At 47.8% G+C, this 25593-nt stretch overlaps 1 protein-coding gene across 2 annotated transcripts in view; it reads right to left on the bottom strand.

The window, feature by feature from the left end:
* Window positions 1-25593, bottom strand: part of LOC139419025 (hedgehog-interacting protein-like) — a 56262-nt gene that overhangs the window by 14503 nt on the left and 16166 nt on the right. For both annotated transcript variants that reach the window (XR_011635373.1, XM_071168858.1), the window contains exons 5-10: window positions 19855-20006; window positions 15841-16014; window positions 14606-14749; window positions 12523-12644; window positions 1165-1288; window positions 203-339 (exon numbers count right to left, since the gene is read on the bottom strand). Coding sequence is in view for 1 of the 2 variants with exons in the window: in XM_071168858.1 (XP_071024959.1) it covers window positions 203-339; window positions 1165-1288; window positions 12523-12644; window positions 14606-14749; window positions 15841-16014; window positions 19855-20006 (853 nt within the window). In the remaining variant the exon portion in view is untranslated. The remainder of the gene's footprint in view (window positions 1-202; window positions 340-1164; window positions 1289-12522; window positions 12645-14605; window positions 14750-15840; window positions 16015-19854; window positions 20007-25593) is intronic.

The raw sequence follows: 25593 nt of genomic DNA, 5'->3' as shown, positions 1-25593 counted from the left end.
AAATTGACATATAATAATGTGGCTATACATGTAGGGGCCCGTCTTTAGACTAGAGAGTTGGGTTGGATCCCAAATGGCACCCTATTCCCTATTTAGTGCACTACTTTCAACAAGGGCCCATAGTGCTCTGGTCAAAACGTACTGCACTATATTGGGAATAGGGTGCCATTTGGGAAACAGCCTTTGTGCTGGTTCTACTGACCTAGTTGGTCCTCTCCGAAGCCCAGGATATGTCCCACCAGAGCGGAGCCACAGGAACTGCTGGTGCCCAGACACAGAGCTTTCTCCTGCCACTGGTCCCTCGCCGCCGCTGAGCCCTTCTGGAGGATCCGCAGGTTCCTGAAAAGCACACATACGCACACACACGCGCACACACAAAAGCACAGCGCAACATCAGCACACTGTTACAGTAATGCTAGCATTAAGCACAGGTCAGGGGTCAGCAAAAACGGCACATTGTTTCCTTTCATGTCACAGCACAACAGTCTTGTGTTTCAGTGCCTTAGTGTGCATGAAGTCTTTTGGTTTCCAAATAAACATGATGCCAAAATCCTCCTCGCCCTTTCACAACAACGTGCCCTTCAAAAACTGTAATGAGACTAAGTAGCTGCGAGTCATTTTTCCAAACACATTGCCATGATGTCTCAATAGTGTACTTCCTTCAGCGTCTTTATTTCCTTTGTTTATTCAAGAGGCGAGGTTTGACTTCAGCAAGAGAGGAAGATTAATTATCAACCAATGAGACGTGTGAACAACACGAGGCCGTAGCCAAACGGACCAACCAACCAGGGCAGGAAATCACGTCTCCATTTACAGTGAATGAGCCTGAGCAGTAGTAGTGTCAGTAATGTGATAATAATGTTTTCCCCCCAACGTGGATGGAACACTGGGTTTATGTTGGCACGGTGACCATGGACAGAATCAGGGGATGGACGTCAATTGGCATAGTGTTTACCTCAGAGTTACGTTCACCATAGCAAAGTTGGGTTACTGAACACAGCTGCTTGTGTTTGTTCAATTCAAAGTCAATGAACACTAGAACCGTTCGAGAATGTTCCAAATGAGAAAACAATGACGTTTGACTCAAACTAGCTACACATTTAATCTAGATCATTTGACGATAAATAAAAACCCTGTTATAATATTTAGAACTTATAAGCTTACCCATTCTTGTCTCCGAACACATAGCTCCCGTAGAGCCTCCTGGACTGACAGCCTCTGTAGATGAACCCTCCCACAGGTGCTGCTCCTCCACTGGTCGCCAGGTCAAAGATGGACGCCTCGTTCTCTACAGAAACACACAGATACACAGGCCTCAGATCAGTATCATTAAGATGGACGCCTCGTTCTCCACAGAAACACAAAGGTACAGGCCTCAGATCAGTATCATTAAGATGGACGCCTTGTTCTCTACATAAACACAGATACACAGAACTCAGATCAGTGTAATTGCAGAGGCTGTGCCCCAAATGGCCCCCTTTTGTCTTTAAAGTGCACTATTCTTTTAACCAAGGCCCATAGAGCTCTGGTTAAAAGGTGTGCCCTATACATATAGTGCACTATACACAGTATATAGTGCCATATGACACATGTAGAGCTCTACAAGCTCCAAAAAACGAATTCAGAATTATTGTGGTATTTTAAGTCAATTTGTGTATCCCTCCCAAAAAGTTACTTTTTGGAACATATAGCATTTGTCAAAAGTTATTATTTTCAGCCTAAGATAGCTGTCATTTGACAGCTTGACCAAAATATGACTAGCTACATCTTAGATATTACACTCATATAATATGGGCGTTGCAGGGAGTTTCACTCTGTTTATTCCCTACACTCTTAGAAAAAAAAGTTCCAAAAAGTTTTGCGGCTGTTCCCTTAGGAGAACCCTTTTTGATTCCAGGTAGAACCCAATCTTGCTCCTATGAAGACAGCCCAAAAATCCTTTTTGGTTCTAGATAGCACCTTTGTGACTGTGACTCCCTGAGACCTGGAGCTGCCATGGTCAGACCCTAGTCTAATGACTGTGACTACCTGAGACCTGGAGCTGCCATGGTCAGACCCTAGCCTAATGACTGTGACTACCTGAGACCTGGAGCTGCCATGGTCAGACCCTAGTCTAATGACTGTGACTCCCTGAGACCTGGAGCTGCAATGGTCGGACCCTAGTCTAATGACTGTGACTCCCTGAGACCTGGAGCTGCCATGGTCAGACCCTAGCCTAATGACTGTGACTACCTGAGACCTGGAGCAGCCATGGTCAGACCCTAGCCTAATGACTGTGACTACCTGAGACCTGGAGCTGCCATGGTCAGACCCTAGTCTAATGACTGTGACTCCCTGAGACCTGGAGCTGCCATGGTCGGACCCTAGTCTAATGACTGTGACTACCTGAGACCTGGAGCTGCCATGGTCAGACCCTAGTCTAATGACTGTGACTCCCTGAGACCTGGTGCTGCCATGGTCGGACCCTAGTCTAATGACTGTGACTCCCTGAGACCTGGAGCTGCCATGGTCGGACCCTAGCCTAATGACTGTGACTACCTGAGACCTGGAGCTGCCATGGTCAGACCCTAGCCTAATGACTGTGACTACCTGAGACCTGGAGCTGCCATGGTCAGACCCTAGTCTAATGACTGTGACTCCCTGAGACCTGGAGCTGCAATGGTCGGACCCTAGTCTAATGACTGTGACTCCCTGAGACCTGGAGCTGCCATGGTCAGACCCTAGCCTAATGACTGTGACTACCTGAGACCTGGAGCAGCCATGGTCAGACCCTAGCCTAATGACTGTGACTACCTGAGACCTGGAGCTGCCATGGTCAGACCCTAGTCTAATGACTGTGACTCCCTGAGACCTGGAGCTGCCATGGTCGGACCCTAGTCTAATGACTGTGACTACCTGAGACCTGGAGCTGCCATGGTCAGACCCTAGTCTAATGAATGTGACTCCCTGAGACCTGGAGCTGCCATGGTCAGACCCTAGTCTAATGACTGTGACTCCCTGAGACCTGGTGCTGCCATGGTCGGACCCTAGTCTAATGACTGTGACTCCCTGAGACCTGGAGCTGCCATGGTCGGACCCTAGTCTAATGACTGTGACTACCTGAGACCTGGAGCTGCCATGGTCAGACCCTAGTCTAATGACTGTGACTCCCTGAGACCTGGTGCTGCCATGGTCGGACCCTAGTCTAATGACTGTGACTCCCTGAGACCTGGAGCTGCCATGGTCGGACCCTAGCCTAATGACTGTGACTACCTGAGACCTGGAGCTGCCATGGTCAGACCCTAGCCTAATGACTGTGACTACCTGAGACCTGGAGCTGCCATGGTCAGACCCTAGTCTAATGACTGTGACTCCCTGAGACCTGGAGCTGCAATGGTCGGACCCTAGTCTAATGACTGTGACTCCCTGAGACCTGGAGCTGCCATGGTCAGACCCTAGCCTAATGACTGTGACTACCTGAGACCTGGAGCAGCCATGGTCAGACCCTAGCCTAATGACTGTGACTACCTGAGACCTGGAGCTGCCATGGTCAGACCCTAGTCTAATGACTGTGACTCCCTGAGACCTGGAGCTGCCATGGTCGGACCCTAGTCTAATGACTGTGACTACCTGAGACCTGGAGCTGCCATGGTCAGACCCTAGTCTAATGAATGTGACTCCCTGAGACCTGGAGCTGCCATGGTCAGACCCTAGTCTAATGACTGTGACTCCCTGAGACCTGGTGCTGCCATGGTCGGACCCTAGTCTAATGACTGTGACTCCCTGAGACCTGGAGCTGCCATGGTCGGACCCTAGCCTAATGACTGTGACTACCTGAGACCTGGAGCTGCCATGGTCGAACCTTAGCCTAATGACTGTGACTACCTGAGACCTGGAGTGCCATGGTCGTACCCTAGTCTAATGACTGTGACTCCCTGAGACCTGGAGCTGCCATGGTCGGACCCTAGTCTAATGACTGTGACTCCCTGAGACCTGGAGCTGCCATGGTCGAACCCTAGTCTAATGACTGTGACTACCTGAGAACTGGAGCTGCCATGGTCGGACCCTAGCCTAATGACTGTGACTACCTGAGACCTGGAGCTGCCATGGTCGGACCCTAGTCTAATGACTGTGACTACCTGAGACCTGGAGCTGCCAAGGTCAGACCCTAGTCTAATGACTGTGACTCCCTGAGACCTGGAGCTGCCATGGTCAGACCCTAGTCTAATGACTGTGACTCCCTGAGACCTGGAGCTGCCATGGTCAGACCCTAGTCTAATGACTGTGACTACCTGAGACCTGGAGCTGCCATGGTCAGACCCTAGCCTAATGACTGTGACTACCTGAGACCTGGAGCTGCCATGGTCAGACCCTAGTCTAATGACTGTGACTCCCTGAGACCTGGAGCTGCAATGGTCGGACCCTAGTCTAATGACTGTGACTCCCTGAGACCTGGAGCTGCCATGGTCAGACCCTAGCCTAATGACTGTGACTACCTGAGACCTGGAGCAGCCATGGTCAGACCCTAGCCTAATGACTGTGACTACCTGAGACCTGGAGCTGCCATGGTCAGACCCTAGTCTAATGACTGTGACTCCCTGAGACCTGGAGCTGCCATGGTCGGACCCTAGTCTAATGACTGTGACTACCTGAGACCTGGAGCTGCCATGGTCAGACCCTAGTCTAATGAATGTGACTCCCTGAGACCTGGAGCTGCCATGGTCAGACCCTAGTCTAATGACTGTGACTCCCTGAGACCTGGTGCTGCCATGGTCGGACCCTAGTCTAATGACTGTGACTCCCTGAGACCTGGAGCTGCCATGGTCGGACCCTAGCCTAATGACTGTGACTACCTGAGACCTGGAGCTGCCATGGTCGAACCTTAGCCTAATGACTGTGACTACCTGAGACCTGGAGTGCCATGGTCGTACCCTAGTCTAATGACTGTGACTCCCTGAGACCTGGAGCTGCCATGGTCGGACCCTAGTCTAATGACTGTGACTCCCTGAGACCTGGAGCTGCCATGGTCGAACCCTAGTCTAATGACTGTGACTACCTGAGACCTGGAGCTGCCATGGTCGGACCCTAGCCTAATGACTGTGACTACCTGAGACCTGGAGCTGCCATGGTCGGACCCTAGTCTAATGACTGTGACTACCTGAGACCTGGAGCTGCCATGGTCAGACCCTAGTCTAATGACTGTGACTCCCTGAGACCTGGAGCTGCCATGGTCAGACCCTAGTCTAATGACTGTGACTCCCTGAGACCTGGAGCTGCCATGGTCAGACCCTAGTCTAATGACTGTGACTCCCTGAGACCTGGAGCTGCCATGGTCAGACCCTAGTCTAATGACTGTGACTCCCTGAGACCTGGAGCTGCCATGGTCAGACCCTAGTCTAATGACTGTGACTCCCTGAGACCTGGAGCTGCCATGGTCGGACCCTAGTCTAATGACTGTGACTCCCTGAGACCTGGAGCTGCCATGGTCAGACCCTAGCCTAATGACTGTGACTCCCTGAGACCTGGAGCTGCCATGGTCGGACCCTAGTCTAATGACTGTGACTCCCTGAGACCTGGAGCTGCCACGGTCAGACCCTAGTCTAATGACTGTGACTCCCTGAGACCTGGAGCTGCCATGGTCAGACCCTAGTCTAATGACTGTGACTACCTGAGACCTGGAGCTGCCATGGTCGGACCCTAGTCTAATGACTGTGACTACCTGAGACCTGGAGCTGCCATGGTCAGACCCTAGTCTAATGACTGTGACTCCCTGAGACCTGGAGCTGCCATGGTCAGACCCTAGTCTAATGACTGTGACTACCTGAGACCTGGAGCTGCCATGGTCGGACCCTAGTCTAATGACTGTGACTACCTGAGACCTGGAGCTGCCATGGTCGGACCCTAGTCTAATGACTGTGACTACCTGAGACCTGGAGCTGCCATGGTCGGACCCTAGTCTAATGACTGTGACTACCTGAGACCTGGAGCTGCCATGGTTAGACCCTAGCCTAATGACTGTGACTCCCTGAGACCTGGAGCTGCCATGGTCAGACCCTAGTCTAATGACTGTGACTACCTGAGACCTGGAGCTGCCATGGTCGGACCCTAGTCTAATGACTGTGACTACCTGAGACCTGGAGCTGCCATGGTCGGACCCTAGTCTAATGACTGTGACTACCTGAGACCTGGAGCTGCCATGGTCGGACCCTAGTCTAATGACTGTGACTACCTGAGACCTGGAGCTGCCATGGTCAGACCCTAGCCTAATGACTGTGAGTACCTGAGACCTGGAGCTGCCATGGTCGAACCCTAGCCTAATGACTGTGACTACCTGAGACCTGGAGCTGCCATGGTTAGACCCTAGCCTAATGACTGTGACTCCCTGAGACCTGGAGCTGCCATGGTCGGACCCTAGTATAATGACTGTGACTCCCTGAGACCTGGAGCTGCCATGGTCGAACCCTAGCCTAATGACTGTGACTACCTGAGACCTGGAGCTGCCATGGTCAGACCCTAGCCTAATGACTGTGACTACCTGAGATCTGGAGCTGCCATGGTCAGACCCTAGACTAATGACTGTGACTACCTGAGACCTGGAGCTGCCATGGTTAGACCCTAGCCTAATGACTGTGACTCCCTGAGACCTGGAGCTGCCATGGTCGGACCCTAGTATAATGACTGTGACTCCCTAAGACCTGGAGCTGCCATGGTCGAACCCTAGCCTAATGACTGTGACTACCTGAGACCTGGAGCTGCCATGGTCGGACCCTAGCCTAATGACTGTGACTCCCTGAGACCTGAAGCTGCCATGGCCGAACCCTAGTCTAATGACTGTGACTCCCTGAGACCTGGAGCTGCCATGGTCAGACCCTAGCCTAATGACTGTGACTACCTGAGACCTGGAGCTGCCATGGTCAGACCCTAGCCTAATGACTGTGACTACCTGAGACCTGGAGCTGCCATGGTCAGACCCTAGTCTAATGACTGTGACTCCCTGAGACCTGGAGCTGCCATGGTCGGACCCTAGTCTAATGACTGTGACTACCTGAGACCTGGAGCTGCCATGGTCAGACCCTAGTCTAATGACTGTGACTCCCTGAGACCTGGTGCTGCCATGGTCGGACCCTAGTCTAATGACTGTGACTCCCTGAGACCTGGAGCTGCCATGGTCGGACCCTAGCCTAATGACTGTGACTACCTGAGACCTGGAGCTGCCATGGTCAGACCCTAGCCTAATGACTGTGACTACCTGAGACCTGGAGCTGCCATGGTCAGACCCTAGTCTAATGACTGTGACTCCCTGAGACCTGGAGCTGCAATGGTCGGACCCTAGTCTAATGACTGTGACTCCCTGAGACCTGGAGCTGCCATGGTCAGACCCTAGCCTAATGACTGTGACTACCTGAGACCTGGAGCAGCCATGGTCAGACACTAGCCTAATGACTGTGACTACCTGAGACCTGGAGCTGCCATGGTCAGACCCTAGTCTAATGACTGTGACTCCCAGAGACCTGGAGCTGCCATGGTCGGACCCTAGTCTAATGACTGTGACTACCTGAGACCTGGAGCTGCCATGGTCAGACCCTAGTCTAATGAATGTGACTCCCTGAGACCTGGAGCTGCCATGGTCAGACCCTAGTCTAATGACTGTGACTCCCTGAGACCTGGTGCTGCCATGGTCGGACCCTAGTCTAATGACTGTGACTCCCTGAGACCTGGAGCTGCCATGGTCGGACCCTAGCCTAATGACTGTGACTACCTGAGACCTGGAGCTGCCATGGTCGAACCTTAGCCTAATGACTGTGACTACCTGAGACCTGGAGTGCCATGGTCGTACCCTAGTCTAATGACTGTGACTCCCTGAGACCTGGAGCTGCCATGGTCGGACCCTAGTCTAATGACTGTGACTCCCTGAGACCTGGAGCTGCCATGGTCGAACCCTAGTCTAATGACTGTGACTACCTGAGAACTGGAGCTGCCATGGTCGGACCCTAGCCTAATGACTGTGACTACCTGAGACCTGGAGCTGCCATGGTCGGACCCTAGTCTAATGACTGTGACTACCTGAGACCTGGAGCTGCCAAGGTCAGACCCTAGTCTAATGACTGTGACTCCCTGAGACCTGGAGCTGCCATGGTCAGACCCTAGTCTAATGACTGTGACTCCCTGAGACCTGGAGCTGCCATGGTCAGACCCTAGTCTAATGACTGTGACTACCTGAGACCTGGAGCTGCCATGGTCAGACCCTAGCCTAATGACTGTGACTACCTGAGACCTGGAGCTGCCATGGTCAGACCCTAGTCTAATGACTGTGACTCCCTGAGACCTGGAGCTGCAATGGTCGGACCCTAGTCTAATGACTGTGACTCCTTGAGACCTGGAGCTGCCATGGTCAGACCCTAGCCTAATGACTGTGACTACCTGAGACCTGGAGCAGCCATGGTCAGACCCTAGCCTAATGACTGTGACTACCTGAGACCTGGAGCTGCCATGGTCAGACCCTAGTCTAATGACTGTGACTCCCTGAGACCTGGAGCTGCCATGGTCGGACCCTAGTCTAATGACTGTGACTACCTGAGACCTGGAGCTGCCATGGTCAGACCCTAGTCTAATGAATGTGACTCCCTGAGACCTGGAGCTGCCATGGTCAGACCCTAGTCTAATGACTGTGACTCCCTGAGACCTGGTGCTGCCATGGTCGGACCCTAGTCTAATGACTGTGACTCCCTGAGACCTGGAGCTGCCATGGTCGGACCCTAGCCTAATGACTGTGACTACCTGAGACCTGGAGCTGCCATGGTCGAACCTTAGCCTAATGACTGTGACTACCTGAGACCTGGAGTGCCATGGTCGTACCCTAGTCTAATGACTGTGACTCCCTGAGACCTGGAGCTGCCATGGTCGGACCCTAGTCTAATGACTGTGACTCCCTGAGACCTGGAGCTGCCATGGTCGAACCCTAGCCTAATGACTGTGACTACCTGAGACCTGGAGCTGCCATGGTCGGACCCTAGTCTAATGACTGTGACTACCTGAGACCTGGAGCTGCCATGGTCAGACCCTAGTCTAATGACTGTGACTCCCTGAGACCTGGAGCTGCCATGGTCAGACCCTAGTCTAATGACTGTGACTCCCTGAGACCTGGAGCTGCCATGGTCAGACCCTAGTCTAATGACTGTGACTCCCTGAGACCTGGAGCTGCCATGGTCAGACCCTAGTCTAATGACTGTGACTCCCTGAGACCTGGAGCTGCCATGGTCAGACCCTAGTCTAATGACTGTGACTCCCTGAGACCTGGAGCTGCCATGGTCGGACCCTAGTCTAATGACTGTGACTCCCTGAGACCTGGAGCTGCCATGGTCAGACCCTAGCCTAATGACTGTGACTCCCTGAGACCTGGAGCTGCCATGGTCGGACCCTAGTCTAATGACTGTGACTACCTAAGACCTGGAGCTGCCACGGTCAGACCCTAGTCTAATGACTGTGACTCCCTGAGACCTGGAGCTGCCACGGTCAGACCCTAGTCTAATGACTGTGACTCCCCGAGACCTGGAGCTGCCATGGTCAGACCCTAGTCTAATGACTGTGACTACCTGAGACCTGGAGCTGCCATGGTCGGACCCTAGTCTAATGACTGTGACTACCTGAGACCTGGAGCTGCCATGGTCAGACCCTAGTCTAATGACTGTGACTCCCTGAGACCTGGAGCTGCCATGGTCAGACCCTAGTCTAATGACTGTGACTACCTGAGACCTGGAGCTGCCATGGTCGGACCCTAGTCTAATGACTGTGACTACCTGAGACCTGGAGCTGCCATGGTCGGACCCTAGTCTAATGACTGTGACTACCTGAGACCTGGAGCTGCCATGGTCGGACCCTAGTCTAATGACTGTGACTACCTGAGACCTGGAGCTGCCATGGTTAGACCCTAGCCTAATGACTGTGACTCCCTGAGACCTGGAGCTGCCATGGTCAGACCCTAGTCTAATGACTGTGACTCCCTGAGACCTGGAGCTGCCATGGTCAGACCCTAGTCTAATGACTGTGACTACCTGAGACCTGGAGCTGCCATGGTCGGACCCTAGTCTAATGACTGTGACTACCTGAGACCTGGAGCTGCCATGGTCAGACCCTAGCCTAATGACTGTGAGTACCTGAGACCTGGAGCTGCCATGGTCGAACCCTAGCCTAATGACTGTGACTACCTGAGACCTGGAGCTGCCATGGTTAGACCCTAGCCTAATGACTGTGACTCCCTGAGACCTGGAGCTGCCATGGTCGGACCCTAGTATAATGACTGTGACTCCCTGAGACCTGGAGCTGCCATGGTCGAACCCTAGCCTAATGACTGTGACTACCTGAGACCTGGAGCTGCCATGGTCAGACCCTAGCCTAATGACTGTGACTACCTGAGACCTGGAGCTGCCATGGTCAGACCCTAGCCTAATGACTGTGACTACCTGAGACCTGGAGCTGCCATGGTTAGACCCTAGCCTAATGACTGTGACTCCCTGAGACCTGGAGCTGCCATGGTCGGACCCTAGTATAATGACTGTGACTCCCTAAGACCTGGAGCTGCCATGGTCGAACCCTAGCCTAATGACTGTGACTACCTGAGACCTGGAGCTGCCATGGTCGGACCCTAGCCTAATGACTGTGACTCCCTGAGACCTGAAGCTGCCATGGCCGAACCCTAGTCTAATGACTGTGACTCCCTGAGACCTGGAGCTGCCATGGTCAGACCCTAGCCTAATGACTGTGACTACCTGAGACCTGGAGCTGCCATGGTCGAACCATAGCCTAATGACTGTGACTCCCTGAGACCTGGAGCTGCCATGGTCAGACCCTAGCCTAATGACTGTGACTCCCTGAGACCTGGAGCTGCCATGGTCGAACCCTAGCCTAATGACTGTGACTACCTGAGACCTGGAGCTGCCATGGTCAGACCCTAGCCTAATGACTGTGACTACCTGAGACATGGAGCTGCCATGGTTGGACCCTAGCCTAATGACTGTGACTCCCTGAGACCTGGAGCTGCCATGGGCGGACCCTAGCCTAATGACTGTGACTCCCTGAGACCTGGAGCTGCCATGGGCGGACCCTAGCCTAATGACTGTGACTCCCTGAGACCCGGAGCTGCCATGGTCGGACCCTAGTCTAATGACTGTGACTCCCTGAGACCTGGGTGTGATTTATGCCAACTCTAATGAGTCCTGTTTTCTCTGTTGGTGTAGGAAGAGAAAAGGATATCCATGTTTACTGCCATCTGTCACGAGTCCATTAGTACGTAGTGGAGGGTGGTCTCAATTACTGTGACTGAGGCCTTGCCTTGTTAAAAACAACTTTGCTAAACTGGATTAAATGTAATGTAGGGCTTTAACCGCCACGATACCTCCTCATTAACATTGAAACTGAACGTATTAAGTGATGGTTGTACTAAATAGCACAGGAGGTTGATGATGGAGTTTTAGTGTATTTATGGGACAACATGAATGTAAATCGTTATGTAGTCATTACATGGGAATAATGGAAATTATGATGTGAGGAGTTCTCGCCCCTATTAGGGTGTAATCAGATAGGTAACGAACTCCACCTCCATCATGGCAATAGTATAATCGGGGCCGGTGTCTGGGTTAATTTGGCCCAATCAGTGATCGTCCTGGGTGAGAGGTGGCCAATGGAATGGGTGGGAGGTTTAAACTAGGCTGAGGGGCTGGGTGGGAGGGGGTTAGGGGGTTAGGGGGGGGTTGTTTTGCGGGTGGCTGAAATAGCACTCATTGTGTGGTTATTAGAACCAAACAAACAGCTCTACATGATTCAAACCAAACATCAGCACTCATTTCTTCATTGTGTTAGAAAGAGTGTTCTGGTGTCGATTATGCTCTTTTGACGTGCAACAAGGAGAATATGAACCCCAGATCCTCATGGCTCTGTTTAGTGTGCTTTCAACTATACTAACCCATCATCAAGATATTCATTGTGGTTGACAACTATAAATCCTAGTCATGGACACAAACTCACATTCCCCTGGCAATGATATGCGAGGACGAATCGTTTGTGGATCCCAATAACTTCTGCTACTTTTTTTTTTTAATGTAAAACTCAGAAACACTGTGTACTGAACAAATTGGAGGCCGACCAAATACCGCATTCTCACAACAGGAAAGAATCCAGTTGTATTCCAAAAAAACAGACATCGTTTTTCTTGTGCAGAACACACAGTAAAATGAAAGGTTATCCAAAAAGGTCATTTGTGAGGAATTCCATCAGATTCTTCCACACTTTCCCAAGGTGAGAGAGGACATGAAATGAGACTGTAAGGCAGACAGAGCTATTTTCATAACAAGCAACATTAATGCCCCATTGATGTATTCCAGACAGACTCCTAAAGGGCACTCTCAGGCTCCTAAAGGTCCCAAATGGCAGCCTGTCCTCTATAAAGTGCACTCCTTTTATGCACTCTGTTCAGAAGTAGTGCACTATATAGGGAATAGGGTGCCATTTGGGACACATCCTCAGTGTTGTTAGGGAAAAGGAACTCACCGTAGTCTTTCCCCTTAGTGATCGCCAGTATTCTCCCTGAAGACGCGTTCCTACCGCTGGCGTCCGTGCACAGGATCAAGAGACTCCCGTTGTTATCCGTATGATGCCAGTCCACGGCACACCTGGGGAAAGACAGGAATGAACAGATAAGTGGGAAAAACATTGGAACGCCATGACACTGTCCATCTGCGATGATGCGTTACTCCCTGAGTGTCACCTTGGGGTGGTTGTGCCACATGATAAAACAGTGGCATGCAACGGGGGTACTGTAAATCAATAGCTGCATATCTCACACAGCAAGCTACAACTCAGTAAGATTGATGAACACGTTCTAATGAAACTCATAGCCTACTACAGTCAATCCATGATCAACCTTTTACCATGTGAAGACACAGAACAACCGAGGCAGTAACACACTGAGTGATCTGATCATGTCCATGGTTGAGAAGATACACACTAGAAAGGAATAGGTGCAACAGTCACTCATAATGAACTGTCACTCACAATTAGCTATCACTCACAATTAAAAATGACATACTATATACTAATATTGTGACGACCCTCCCACTCTGTCTGCCGTATTCTCTCTTTGTTGTTCCCTTATTAGGATGCTGGTGGGCGGAGTTGGGAGGGTCGTCAGCTACATGGGAAACACCTGGGCCCAGGTGTTTCCCAGGATAAATACACCACTTCCCCATTCATTGAGGAGACTCTCTCCATGCAGACACTTTGATAGTTTTTTTTGTTGTGTTTCTTGGTAGTTTTTGGTTGTTTGCTTTAGCACCTTTCAAAACCCTGCATTATCACATTCATGCATGCAAAACACTCACTTACACTACTGATTACTGATTACACACAACATTGTATATTTTCCTTAGTTGCTTTAGTTAATAAATATATATTTTGTTACTCCTTATCTCCACGTTGTCTCCCTTTTGTTACGGGCTTTGAGCCGGTTCGTGACAATATTAATATATGAGAAGATACACACACACACCATAGTGAAGTATTGGGGGGATTCTCTGGGTGGGTACAGGTATCAGGTATTGTGAAGTATTGTGGGGATTCTCTGGGTGAGTACAGGTATCAGGTATGCGAAGTATTGGTGGGATTCTCTGGGTGGGTACAGGTATCAGGTATGTGAAGTATTGGTGGGATTCTCTGGGTGGGTACAGGTATCAGGTATGTGAAGTATTGTGGGGATTATCTTGGTGGGTACAGGTATCAGATATGTGAAGTATTGGTGGGATTATCTTGGTGGGTACAGGTATCAGATATGTGAAGTATTGGTGGGATTATTTTGGTGGGTACAGGTATCAGGTATGTGAAGTATTGGGGGGATTCTCTTGGTGGGTACAGGTATCAGGTATGTGAAGTATTGGGGGGATTATCTTGGTGGGTACAGGTATCAGGTATGTGAAGTATTGGGGGGATTCTCTTGGTGGGTACAGGTATCAGATATGTGAAGTATTGGTGGGATTCTCTGGGTGGGTACAGGTATCAGGTATGTGAAGTTTTGGTGGGATTCTCTGGGTAGGTACAGGTATCAGGTATTGTGAAGTATTGTGGGGATTCTCTGGGTGGGTACAGGTATCAGGTATGTGAAGTATTGGTGGGATTCTCTGGGTGGGTACAGGTATCAGGTATGTGAAGTATTGTGGGGATTCTCTTGGTGGGTACAGGTATCAGGTATGTGAAGTTTTGGTGGGATTCTCTGGGTAGGTACAGGTATCAGGTATGTGAAGTATTGGTGGGATTCTCTGGGTGGGTACAGGTATCAGGTATGTGAAGTATTGGTGGGATTCACTGGGTGGGTACAGGTATCAGGTATGTGAAGTATTGGGGGGATTATCTTGGTGGGTACAGGTATCAGGTATGTGAAGTATTGGGGGGATTCTCTGGGTGGGTACAGGTATCAGGTATGTGAAGTATTAGGGGGATTATCTTGGTGGGTACAGGTATCAGGTATGTGAAGTATTGGGGGGATTCTCTTGGTGGGTACAGGTATCAGGTATGTGAAGTATTGGTGGGATTCTCTGGGTAGGTACAGGTATCAGGTATGGTCATGGAGCATTTCACTCACCTGCCTGGGTCATGCAGTCCGTGGGCAAATATTTCTGGTGGCTGGTTGGTGCTGTTGAAGTAGGGGTTGTTCCTGGGTATGGAGTAGGGAGCCGTGCAGCAGTCTGTGTCCACGTCCACCCTCAACACAGACCCTGTGAAATCACTGCAGACAGCACACACAAGAAAGGACAACTGGTTAGTTGGGAGGAAAGTGTTGGAAGTAGAAAAACTGTAGCTACTGTCTTGGTTTACTGCTGCCATATTGCTTCATCTTGCCAAATGTTAGAAGGACTTACTGTCCTTTAGGTTTTTGGGAAATGGCCTACAGTGGCCTAAAAAATACCAGCAGAAAGATGGCCATAGAAAGACTCCCATAGACAGATACCCATAGAGAGATGGCCATAGAAAGACTCCCATAGACAGATTGCCATAGAAAGATATCCCATAGACAGATACCCATAGAAAGATGGCCATAGAAAGACTCCCATAAACAGATACCCATAGAAAGATGGCCATAGGAAGAAGGCCATAGAAATATAGCCATAGAAAGATGGCCATAGAAAGATGCCCATAGAAAGATGCGAATAGAAAGATAACCATAGAAAGATACCCATAGAAAGATGGCCATAGAAAGATAACCATAAAAAGATGTGAATAGAAAGATAACCATAGAAAGATACCCATAGAAAGATGGCCATAGAAAGATACCCATAGAAAGATGGCCATTGAAAGATAACCATAGAAAGATGCGAATAGAAAGATGGCCATAGAAAGATACCCATAGAAAGATGTGAATAGAAAGATGGCCATAGAAAGATGGCCATAGAAAGATTCCCATAGAAAGATTCCCATAGAAAGATGGCCATAGAAAGATACCCATAGAAAGACTCCCATAGACAGATACCCATAGAAAGATGGCCATAGAAAGATACCCATAGAAAGATGGCCATAGAAAGATGCCCATAGAAAGAAGGCCATAGAAAGATACCCATAGAAAGATGAGAATAGAAAGATGCCCATAGAAAGATTCCCATAGAAAGATTCCCATAGAAAGATTCCCATAGAAAGATGGCCATAGAAAGATACCCATAGAAAGATGGCCATAGAAAGATACCCATAGAAAGATGGCCATTGAAAGATACCCATAGAAAGATACACATACTAAAGATTCTGACAGAATGATCCCCACAGACTAATCCCCAAATAGCCAACATATTGCCCTTGAGCTTTGACCCCCTGACCCCTGGGTTTCACCTGAGGCCGTCCATCTCCTCCATGTCGTCCAGGGTGATCATGCCGTCTCCCAGGACGATGTGCAGCAGGCCGTCAGGGCCAAACAGCAGCTGTCCTCCCAGGTGCTTCCTGTGCAGCTCTGCCACTTCTATCAGCATCCGCGTGGTCCTACTGTCCACCATGTTGGGATTTTTCCTGATCAACAAAATTAAAACGAAAAGTGTTCGATCAAATGCATTGTTTTTTATGTCTATGAGAGGAACCTAGAGTGTATTGTTTTATATCTCTGTGAGGAACCTAGAGTGTATTTTTTCATATCTCTATGAGAGGAACCTAGAGTGTATTGTTTCATATCTCTATGAGAGGAACCTAGAGTGTATTGTTTTATATCTCTATGAGAGGAACCTAGAGTGTATTGTTTCATATCTCTATGAGAGGAACCTAGAGTGTATTGTTTTATATCTCTATGAGAGGAACCTAGAGTGTATTGTTTCATATCTCTATGAGAGGAACCTAGAGTGTATTGTTTTATATCTCTATGAGAGGAACCTAGAGTGTATTGTTTTATATCTCTATGAGAGGAACCTAGAGTGTATTGTTTCATATCTCTATGAGAGGAACCTAGAGTGTATTGTTTTATATCTCTATGAGAGGAACCTAGAGTGTATTGTTTCATATCTCTATGAGAGGAACCTAGAGTGTATTGTTTTATATCTCTATGAGAGGAACCTAGAGTGTATTGTTTCATATCTCTATGAGAGGAACCTAGAGTGTATTGTTTTATATCTCTATGAGAGGAACCTAGAGTGTATTGTTTCATATCTCTATGAGAGGAACCTAGAGTGTATTGTTTTATATCTCTATGAGAGGAACCTAGAGTGTATTGTTTTATATCTCTATGAGAGGAACCTAGAGTGTATTGTTTCATATCTCTATGAGAGGAACCTAGAGTGTATTGTTTTATATCTCTATGAGAGGAACCTAGAGTGTATTGTTTCATATCTCTATGAGAGGAACCTAGAGTGTATTGTTTTATATCTCTATGAGAGGAACCTAGAGTGTATTGTTTTATATCTCTATGAGAGGAACCTAGAGTGTATTGTTGTATATCTCTATGAGAGGAACCTAGAGTGTATTGTTTCATATCTCTATGAGAGGAACCTACAGTGTATTGTTTCATATCTCTATGAGAGGAACCTACAGTGTATTGTTTCATATCTCTATGAGGAACCTAGAGTGTATTGTTTCATATCTCTATGAGAGGAACCTAGAGTGTATTGTTTTATATCTCTATGAGAGGAACCTAGAGTGTATTGTTTCATATCTCTATGAGGAACCTACAGTGTATTGTTTCATATCTCTATGAGAGGAACCTAGAGTGTATTGTTTTATATCTCTATGAGAGGAACCTAGAGTGTATTGTTTCATATCTCTATGAGGAACCTACAGTGTATTGTTTCATATCTCTATGAGGAACCTACAGTGTATTGTTTCATATCTCTATGAGGAACCTACAGTGTATTGTTTCATATCTCTATGAGAGGAACCTAGAGTGTATTGTTTTATATCTCTATGAGGAACCTACAGTGTATTGTTTCATATCTCTATGAGGAACCTACAGTGTATTGTTTCATATCTCTATGAGAGGAACCTAGAGTGTATTGTTTCATATCTCTATGAGGAACCTACAGTGTATTGTTTCATATCTCTATGAGGAACCTAGAGTGTATTGTTTTATATCTCTATGAGAGGAACCTAGAGTGTATTGTTGTATATCTCTATGAGAGGAACCTAGAGTGTATTGTTTCATATCTCTATGAGGAACCTACAGTGTATTGTTTCATATCTCTATGAGGAACCTAGAGTGTATTGTTTTATATCTCTATGAGAGGAACCTAGAGTGTATTGTTTCATATCTCTATGAGGAACCTAGAGTGTATTGTTTTATATCTCTATGAGAGGAACCTAGAGTGTATTGTTTCATATCTCTATGAGGAACCTACAGTGTATTGTTTCATATCTCTATGAGGAACCTAGAGTGTATTGTTTTATATCTCTATGAGAGGAACCTAGAGTGTATTGTTGTATATCTCTATGAGAGGAACCTAGAGTGTATTGTTTCATATCTCTATGAGGAACCTAGAGTGTATTGTTTCATATCTCTATAAGAAACCTAGAGTGTATTGTTTCAAAATCTCTATGAGGAACCTAGAGTGTATTGTTTTATATCTCTATGAGGAACCTAGAGTGCATTGTTTTATATCTCTATGAGAAACCTAGAGTGTATTGTTTTACATCTCTATGAGGAACCTACAGTGTATTGTTTCATATCTCTATGAGGAACCTAGAGTGTATTGTTTCATATCTCTATGAGGAACCTAGAGTGTATTGTTTCATATCTCTATGAGGAACCTAGAGTGTATTGTTTTATATCTCTATGAGGAACCTAGAGTGCATTGTTTTATATCTCTATGAGGAACCTAGAGTGTATTGTTTTACATCTCTATGAGGAACCTACAGTGTATTGTTTTATATCTCTATGAGGAACCTAGAGTGTATTGTTTCATATCTCTATGAGGAACCTAGAGTGTATTGTAAGGGGCTTGCGTGATGCTTCAATACATTCCATACCAACGGTGGACAGTCTTAGGGGTCATAGTGTGTGCACGCTTTTTCTCCAACCAAGCCTTAACACACCCCTGCATTAACCAAAATGAGCCCTAAACACATGTTGACACTATTGGGGCCTACTACACATATTGAGACAAAAGGTAAAGAACGTTTGAGACGTATATTTAAAGGATGTCCTGATTAAACAGAGAGGTGCTCATGTAATGCCTGGATGGGAAAAAGAGCAATTATGTACGTGAGTAAGATGATACCACTGCAGGAGAAAATGCTGACATGTAAAAACAAGCTCACCGACAACACGCCAACGAGAAGAGTGTTTAATGAGCTTGTTGTCTGTAGACATTGGGTTTTAGATTTGACGCTTCATTAAAGCTCAGAGTTAGGACATTATTACGATGTTGGGGTGAATCTCAACTCAAAGCTGTAACTCAAACCCATAAAGTGATGACTTTCCAAGTCCAGAGAAATATATTAACAGCCACAAAATGTTTAATGATGTGTTATTTTGGGCAGGGTATTTAGACAGAGAGGTTCTTATTATTTTCCTTCAGGGTCGTTGCTCTGCCAGGAAGAGATTGACTATTTCACACTGAGTGACATACAAATACCAACGCCATGGCTCCTCCTCAGAACGCCACTGCCGCCAAGATTATAACAGTTTGAAAAAAGTCTTTAAACCGAGCAATACAACAGTGATTATGATAATAAAAACGTAATACTTTAACTAGTATAGTTACGAGAAGTTTGTTTTGTTAATCACAGCTTGTTGTGCAAAACTCCAGTATTTGTCCCTCATAGCTTGTTCTCCATGTTCTTTTTAAATAGGGAGCCAATATGTTGTCAGTACTTTTATTTCCAAGACTGAACAAAACTTGTTTTCTCATGGCTCTCACTTGTCCCTCTGCAGCAGACATATTGTGAGAAATGTGTTTGAAACATCGAATAATATTGCAACAAAATTACAGTGCGAATCGCAATACATATAGAATCATGAGAATCGCAATACATATCATATCGGCACCAAAGTATCATGATAATATCGTATTGTGAGGTCCCTGGCAATTCCCAGCCCTACTTTATACCTGCAAACATTTATCTCAGGAATATTGACAATGAAATCCATCTTATTTAGGCTTTGCTTGTTTCTGCATCATCATTGGTTGAAACATGTGCGGTCAATTAATGTATCTAGGGGGTGGTTTGGTTTGGTTTCTGCCATTTTACCTGGAGACGGTGCCCACAGGACATAGATGTCAATTCAACGTTTATTCAACGTAATATGTAATGTAATTTCACAGATTTTACCTGGAGACGGTGTACTCGACCACACGCAGGACGTTTCTGTATTATCAGTTGTTGAACCGTAAATGGTCGATGTTTGGCATGGGTTTCTCCACTAGTTACCTGGAGACGGTGTACTCGACCACGCGCAGAATGTGGTCGTGCGGTCCGATGGCCCAGCGCTCCTGGTTGGTGGTGTAGGAGACGTACAGCTTGCCGTTCTTCTTGTAATTGGGGTGGAATGTGAGACCTAGCAGACCCCTTTCATCTCCTGCCTGCAGTCAGAGGACAAATATAAAGGACCAACAAGTTAATTATGTCCCTACTTTTTCTTTCTTTCTTTCTTTCTTTCTTTCTTTCTTTCTTTCTTTCTTTCTTTCTTTCTTTCTTTCTTTCTGCTGCTTGTGCTGTAGTAACTAAAGTCAAAGCCAACCCATAACCCACAGCTAATCACCCTCCACATTGTCTCTTTCTCTCTACTTTTCTCACTATATTTCCTTCTCTCTCTCTGTGTCCTTCCATCTTAGTCTCTGTAGATACCCAGTGCCCCCCCTAACCGAATACCCCTCTTCTGTCCTCCCCACATACCGTACCTCCACTACCGCCCTCATTGACTACTGCATTACAAACCATTATAAAACATTTGACTCCTGCCAGTGCTCCCCCTCGATCCCCCTCCAGCCCACCCCACCCCAGCCCAGCCCAGCCCTCTCTCTCTCTCTCTCCAGCTTGTCCTCGGGGCCCCTGCGGCGCCCAGGCCATCCCGGCGGCCTCCATTGTCCGGTGATTTGTGTGTGTAATCTTTGGGGGATATCCGTGAATGCTATGCTGAGTGGCTGAAAGAATTTATTAGCTCACTCGTAGTTCATAGAGAACACAAAAGTGCAGAGTCCTTCAGTCCACCCCCCCCGCACCATGCAAAATTTGAGGATAAAGATGGAGGGGGGAAGAGAAAGGGGGGAAGGAGGTGGATGGAGGGGGGAAGAGAACCTAAACAAGGACAGGGCTGCCAGCACCCAGTGTCTTGGCAACATGTTTAGAAACCATCTAAATTGCTTGTGTAATACGTAAACCTTTGTCTCACCCCGGAGGCAGCTACATCAGTCACAACTCTGGTGGTCCTCCCATCATAGTTAGCTGTAATAAGCAGCTATAGCGTTTCAGTCCCTAGGCAATGCAATCAGGTCTTTGTGTTTCTCTCTCTCCCTCTCTTAACAAAAGAATTAACAGAATGCCAGGCTTAGGTGTTAACAATGTTTAAAACGTGCCCCCTTACATTTTTGGCCGTATGTTGTTGACCCCCCCTCTCCAAAACAGCTCAAGCCCCATTCCTCCCTCAATAACAGAAGCATTGATGCTGGCTGGCGTGGATGCAAAAAAATCGACCTCAAAACCCCCTAGAATGACTACCTCACTGAAGGAGGCGAACCAGCAGCAGCATCAACATCAGCCAGAATCAATGCCAATCTGCCTGCGTCAACCTCTTGGAATTCCCTCTCAAAATATTTAAAAAGGAATTTAGGCAAAGAGAGCGAGGAGGTCTGGCCTTTGTGTTAGGCCTACAGTGTGGAGGCATTAGCAGAGGTGTAGTCCCGGGTCACAGGCCAAGCAACACAGATCATAAATTGGTTAAAGTGTACTGGATCCCCCAGAAACTGTTTTGACGGCGAAGGGCAGAACCCAGTCAAACATTCCAATGGAATGTGATGTCCGTGTCGTCAGCCCTGTTCTGTACGAGCTAGGCCTACAGTGATCAGACACCGGGGTCCTTTCAATACCGCCGTTAAGATTATAAAATGCGAACGTTGTCGAATAAATAACAGTTCCTCTTGACGAGAATTTATGAGGACTACTCAATGTAAATTCCGTGTTGCTCAAAATAACAGGATTTATTTGGGGTTGGTAGTGAGTCCAATAAACTGCACATTGACAGTAATGAGTGGGACATGATTCTAGTTTGCCACAGACAACCATTCCCGTCCCTCACCTTAAAATGATTGACCCATATGTCAGATTTGGGATGCAGTGACCCGAATTCCCCCCATAAACACTGGGAAGGAGCGGGTCAAGACAAGAATTCCAAAAGGAAGGAGCTGTTTGATCTTCAGCTAAAAGACCACTAAAACACAGAGGCGGTAAATGGGCTGAAATATTAGCTCTCTCGCTAATGACTGCTCGTCATAACCAGAAGGCATACGCCTGAGTTCCAAATGGAACTAGGCCTGAGTTCCAAATGGCACCCTATTCCCTACATAGCACACTACTTTTGGCCCAAGCCATATAGGGAATAGGGTGCCATTTGGAACACATCCCAATACAATCTTAACTCCTGATTAGGAGAAGAGAAAAAATACCTTGGCAGATGGATCGCTATCAAATTACTGCCAAAGCTACAGCAGACATATTGTTGACAACGTAAGTAGGCAGCTCTGCTCCAAGTGATAGACAAAAGAGCTCATTTGAAGTGTTCATGTGTTGAGTATTAGTTCCAGTTAAAATATAAACAAAGTGAGGTTTCACTATCTTCCAGCTCTACTGTGCGGGGTTATTTAGAGGAGAGGTACTGGGTGTACTGCAGTGGAGGCTGGTGGGAGGAGCTATAGGAGGACGGGCTCATTGTAATGGCTGGAATGGAATCAATGGAACGGAATCAAACGGGGTTTCTATATGTTTGATCTGTTTGATACTGTTCCATTAATTCCATTCCAGCCATTACAATGAGCCCATCCTACTATAGCTCCTCCCACTAGCCTCCTACAGGTCCTCTGACCACCCCCTTTTCTGGTCGTGGGAGAACAAAGCCTTGTAGCAGGGGGGGACAATGGCCATCGATGATGTTATTGTGACACCTCTGTCAGGCCCTCCACAAATCACTTCAACGCCTTGACTTGAAAACAAGCTTCCCTCCTTTTCTCCTTAAACTGTTCTTCTCCTTCTCCCTCCTTTTTTACGACCACCATCATTCTTCCTCCCAGTGTGGTAGTGGGCTCTGGTGGAATCTCACGGGGCTGTGTCTGTCTGTCTGTCTGTTGATGCTCCACCAACACCTGCCTCCAGATTCACAGCGTAGGCCGGACGTTGTTCTTCCGTTTTTGGCAGTTGTTTTTGGTGTCAAGAGCCAGGCGAGGCAGAGTTGGAGTTCTCACCAGAACATCAGCAGCATTCCATAGAGCTGTGGAACGGGAGCCGGAGCAGGGAGCGGAGCATAGTGAGTGGCTACCGTTTCCAATCCCGCCAGGCAGCTGCCTTTCTGTTCCATGATGCATGGTTTGGCTCCCTGCATTGTTAGCCCAGCGCCTTTTGATCCTCATTGGCTCTGGCAATCCCCACAAAAATACATTCCACTACGAGGAGAGCTGATTGGAGAAAAACAATGCAGTCCCTTTTACCTCAAAGGCAATCTGAAATGTTCACACTCATTCAGCCCCCCACCTCCCACTGGTTACTCCAGCACAATGAAACCAGGGAGCCAAGTCAACCCCCCCCCCCCCCCCCAACCCACCTGTTAACGCACATTAATCCTATGACAAGGTCGGAGTTTAGACCAGAGATCACTCAGTCTCATAACGAGGGGAAAGAGGAGGAAAAACTAAAGAGACCAAACCACCCAGTCAAATCAGATTGGATGCAAAACCACTTTTATAATGGAGGAGGCATTTTCCTGTATCACACGACACGTCGGCCAACAGAGTAATGTTTTGGGTCTATGACTCCATCTTGATAAACTACGACTTTCACTGAACTTTCTTTTGACGTATTCCAGCGTATGTTCCTCTTCCCATTACATAAATAGGATAACAGTAAGATTAACATTGCTGCCCCCCTTCCTTCAGTATCAGCGCTTCAGTTCTCAGAGGGAGTCAACAGTAGGAGTAAGAGCTAATTTATCATCCGCAGGGCACTTATCTCCGACAGTCTGAGAGGAACCTCTACTCTCTCTGGTTGAGTTAGTCTGACAGTCTGAGAGGAACCTCTGCTCTCTCTGGTTGAGTTAGCCTGAAAGTCTGAGAGGAACCTCTGTTCTCTCTGGTTGAGTTAGCCTGACAGTCTGAGAGGAACCTCTGCTCTCTCTGGCTGAGTTAGCCTGACAGTCTGAGAGGAACCTCTGCTCTTTCTGGTTGAGTTAGCCTGACAGTCTGAGAGGAATCTCTACTGTCTCTGGTTGAGTTAGCCTGACAGTCTGAGAGGAACCTCTACTCTCTCTGGCTGAGTTAGCCTGACAGTCTGAGAGGAACCTCTACTCTCTCTGGTTGAGTTAGCCTGACAGTCTGAGAGGAACCTCTACTGTCTCTGGTTGAGTTAGCCTGACAGTCTGAGAGGAACCTCTACTGTCTCTGGCTGAGTTAACCCAACAGCTGTAGATGCAGTGTGACAGAGCACAAGAACACAGTATGAGATATTTGTCTCACAGTGAATATATTTTATTGCGCGTCCGCGCCCCTACCGGGAAGAGGACGCCAGCAAGTGCGTTACACACAATCAAGTAATGACAGGAGGGGAAGGGGAGATTGGGTGTCAGGGAACACCCACGGTGCAATGAAGAGAGAAGGAGAGCCTCCCTTGCTCCCTCCCTCCGGCAGCATTGTGTCTGAGCGGGTCATCTTAATTGTCACGGGGGGGGTCGGCCGGGCCGGCAGAAGGAACCGCAGAACATTACAATCAAAGCATGTGGCAGCTAGGGGAGTCGGGGCAATGATAAACCCTTATCTTCCCCTCTCAGTGAGTCTCACTCCAGCCCACCCCCCTTCTCATCTCCCACTTCCCCTGAGGCTCCTGGGTGTTCTATCTGTATAGAGGGAACTATGTCCTGTTGATGCAGTGAGTAAACACCTCAGCCCCCCCTGGTAGCCCCCTCTGGAAGCCCCCCCTAGTATCCCCCCTGGTCCCCTGGTGCTGGGGCCCCGTGCGGAGTCTTGTAGCAGCCAACAGCCAACATCACAGAATAGGACTCTGGGGGGCCTACTGGCCGGCCTGCCGGGTCTCAAGCCACTCTTTAATTGTCATAATGATTGTTTTATCCGCTAGCAGTTAGGTTTAATGATGATAAGACAGCAGGAGGGTCGTCCTGGGTTCCCTGTGGGCCTGTTTGCATGTCCATTCGCTGGGGTCGTCTTCACTCCCTGTAATCTCCGCTGTCCTCTTTCTAAAGGAACGGTGGGAGGCATGCGTGACAGATAAACTTCCTGTCCAAAAAGTGTGCCCCCTCCTCCTCCTCTTCCCCATTTCCCTATCTCTGGACACTATCAGTTAACTCTCAAATTCAAAAACTTCAGCTTTCGCCTTGGATACGGATAAACATCATCAGGGGCCATATGTATTAAGAGTTGCCTTTTAGCTCACACAATGACTTTGATTACATGGACAGGGGGAAAGATGATCCCAGATCAGTACTCCTTCTCTGAGACAGCTCTAGATGTAACTGTCTGTGAGCAGGGCTGGGTTCAATTCCATTTCAATTCCAGTCAATTCAGAAAAGAAAAAACTAATTCCAATTCCATTTCCAAATGTTCTTTGGAATGTCATTGTACTTCCTGAATTGTCTAGAATTTAAATGGAATTGACCCCAAACCTGTCTGTGACACATAGCTAACCGTCAGTGGCAGAAGTGGATGTCTCCATGTAAAGTTGTGTGGTAAGAGCTGGTAAGAGCTACGATAGCATTAACAGGTCCTAGCAGGTGAGAAATTGAAACTGAACCTGAAATTACATGGTAAATTATAGGCCATTTCAAAAGCTTAACAATCCTACACAGCTATAAAGATGATGTTTCCAACTACTGGCACTGGACCTGACGCTGCATGTCTATGGTGCACACTACTGAGGTTGAAATGATGCCTACATGGAATACTGCTCCACTACACC

This window comes from Oncorhynchus clarkii, chromosome 10 (assembly GCF_045791955.1).
Source record: "Oncorhynchus clarkii lewisi isolate Uvic-CL-2024 chromosome 10, UVic_Ocla_1.0, whole genome shotgun sequence".
NCBI lineage: Eukaryota > Metazoa > Chordata > Actinopteri > Salmoniformes > Salmonidae > Oncorhynchus > Oncorhynchus clarkii.
The sequence above is the reverse complement of the archived record's forward strand: the minus strand, read 5'-3'. Positions and strand labels throughout refer to the sequence as shown.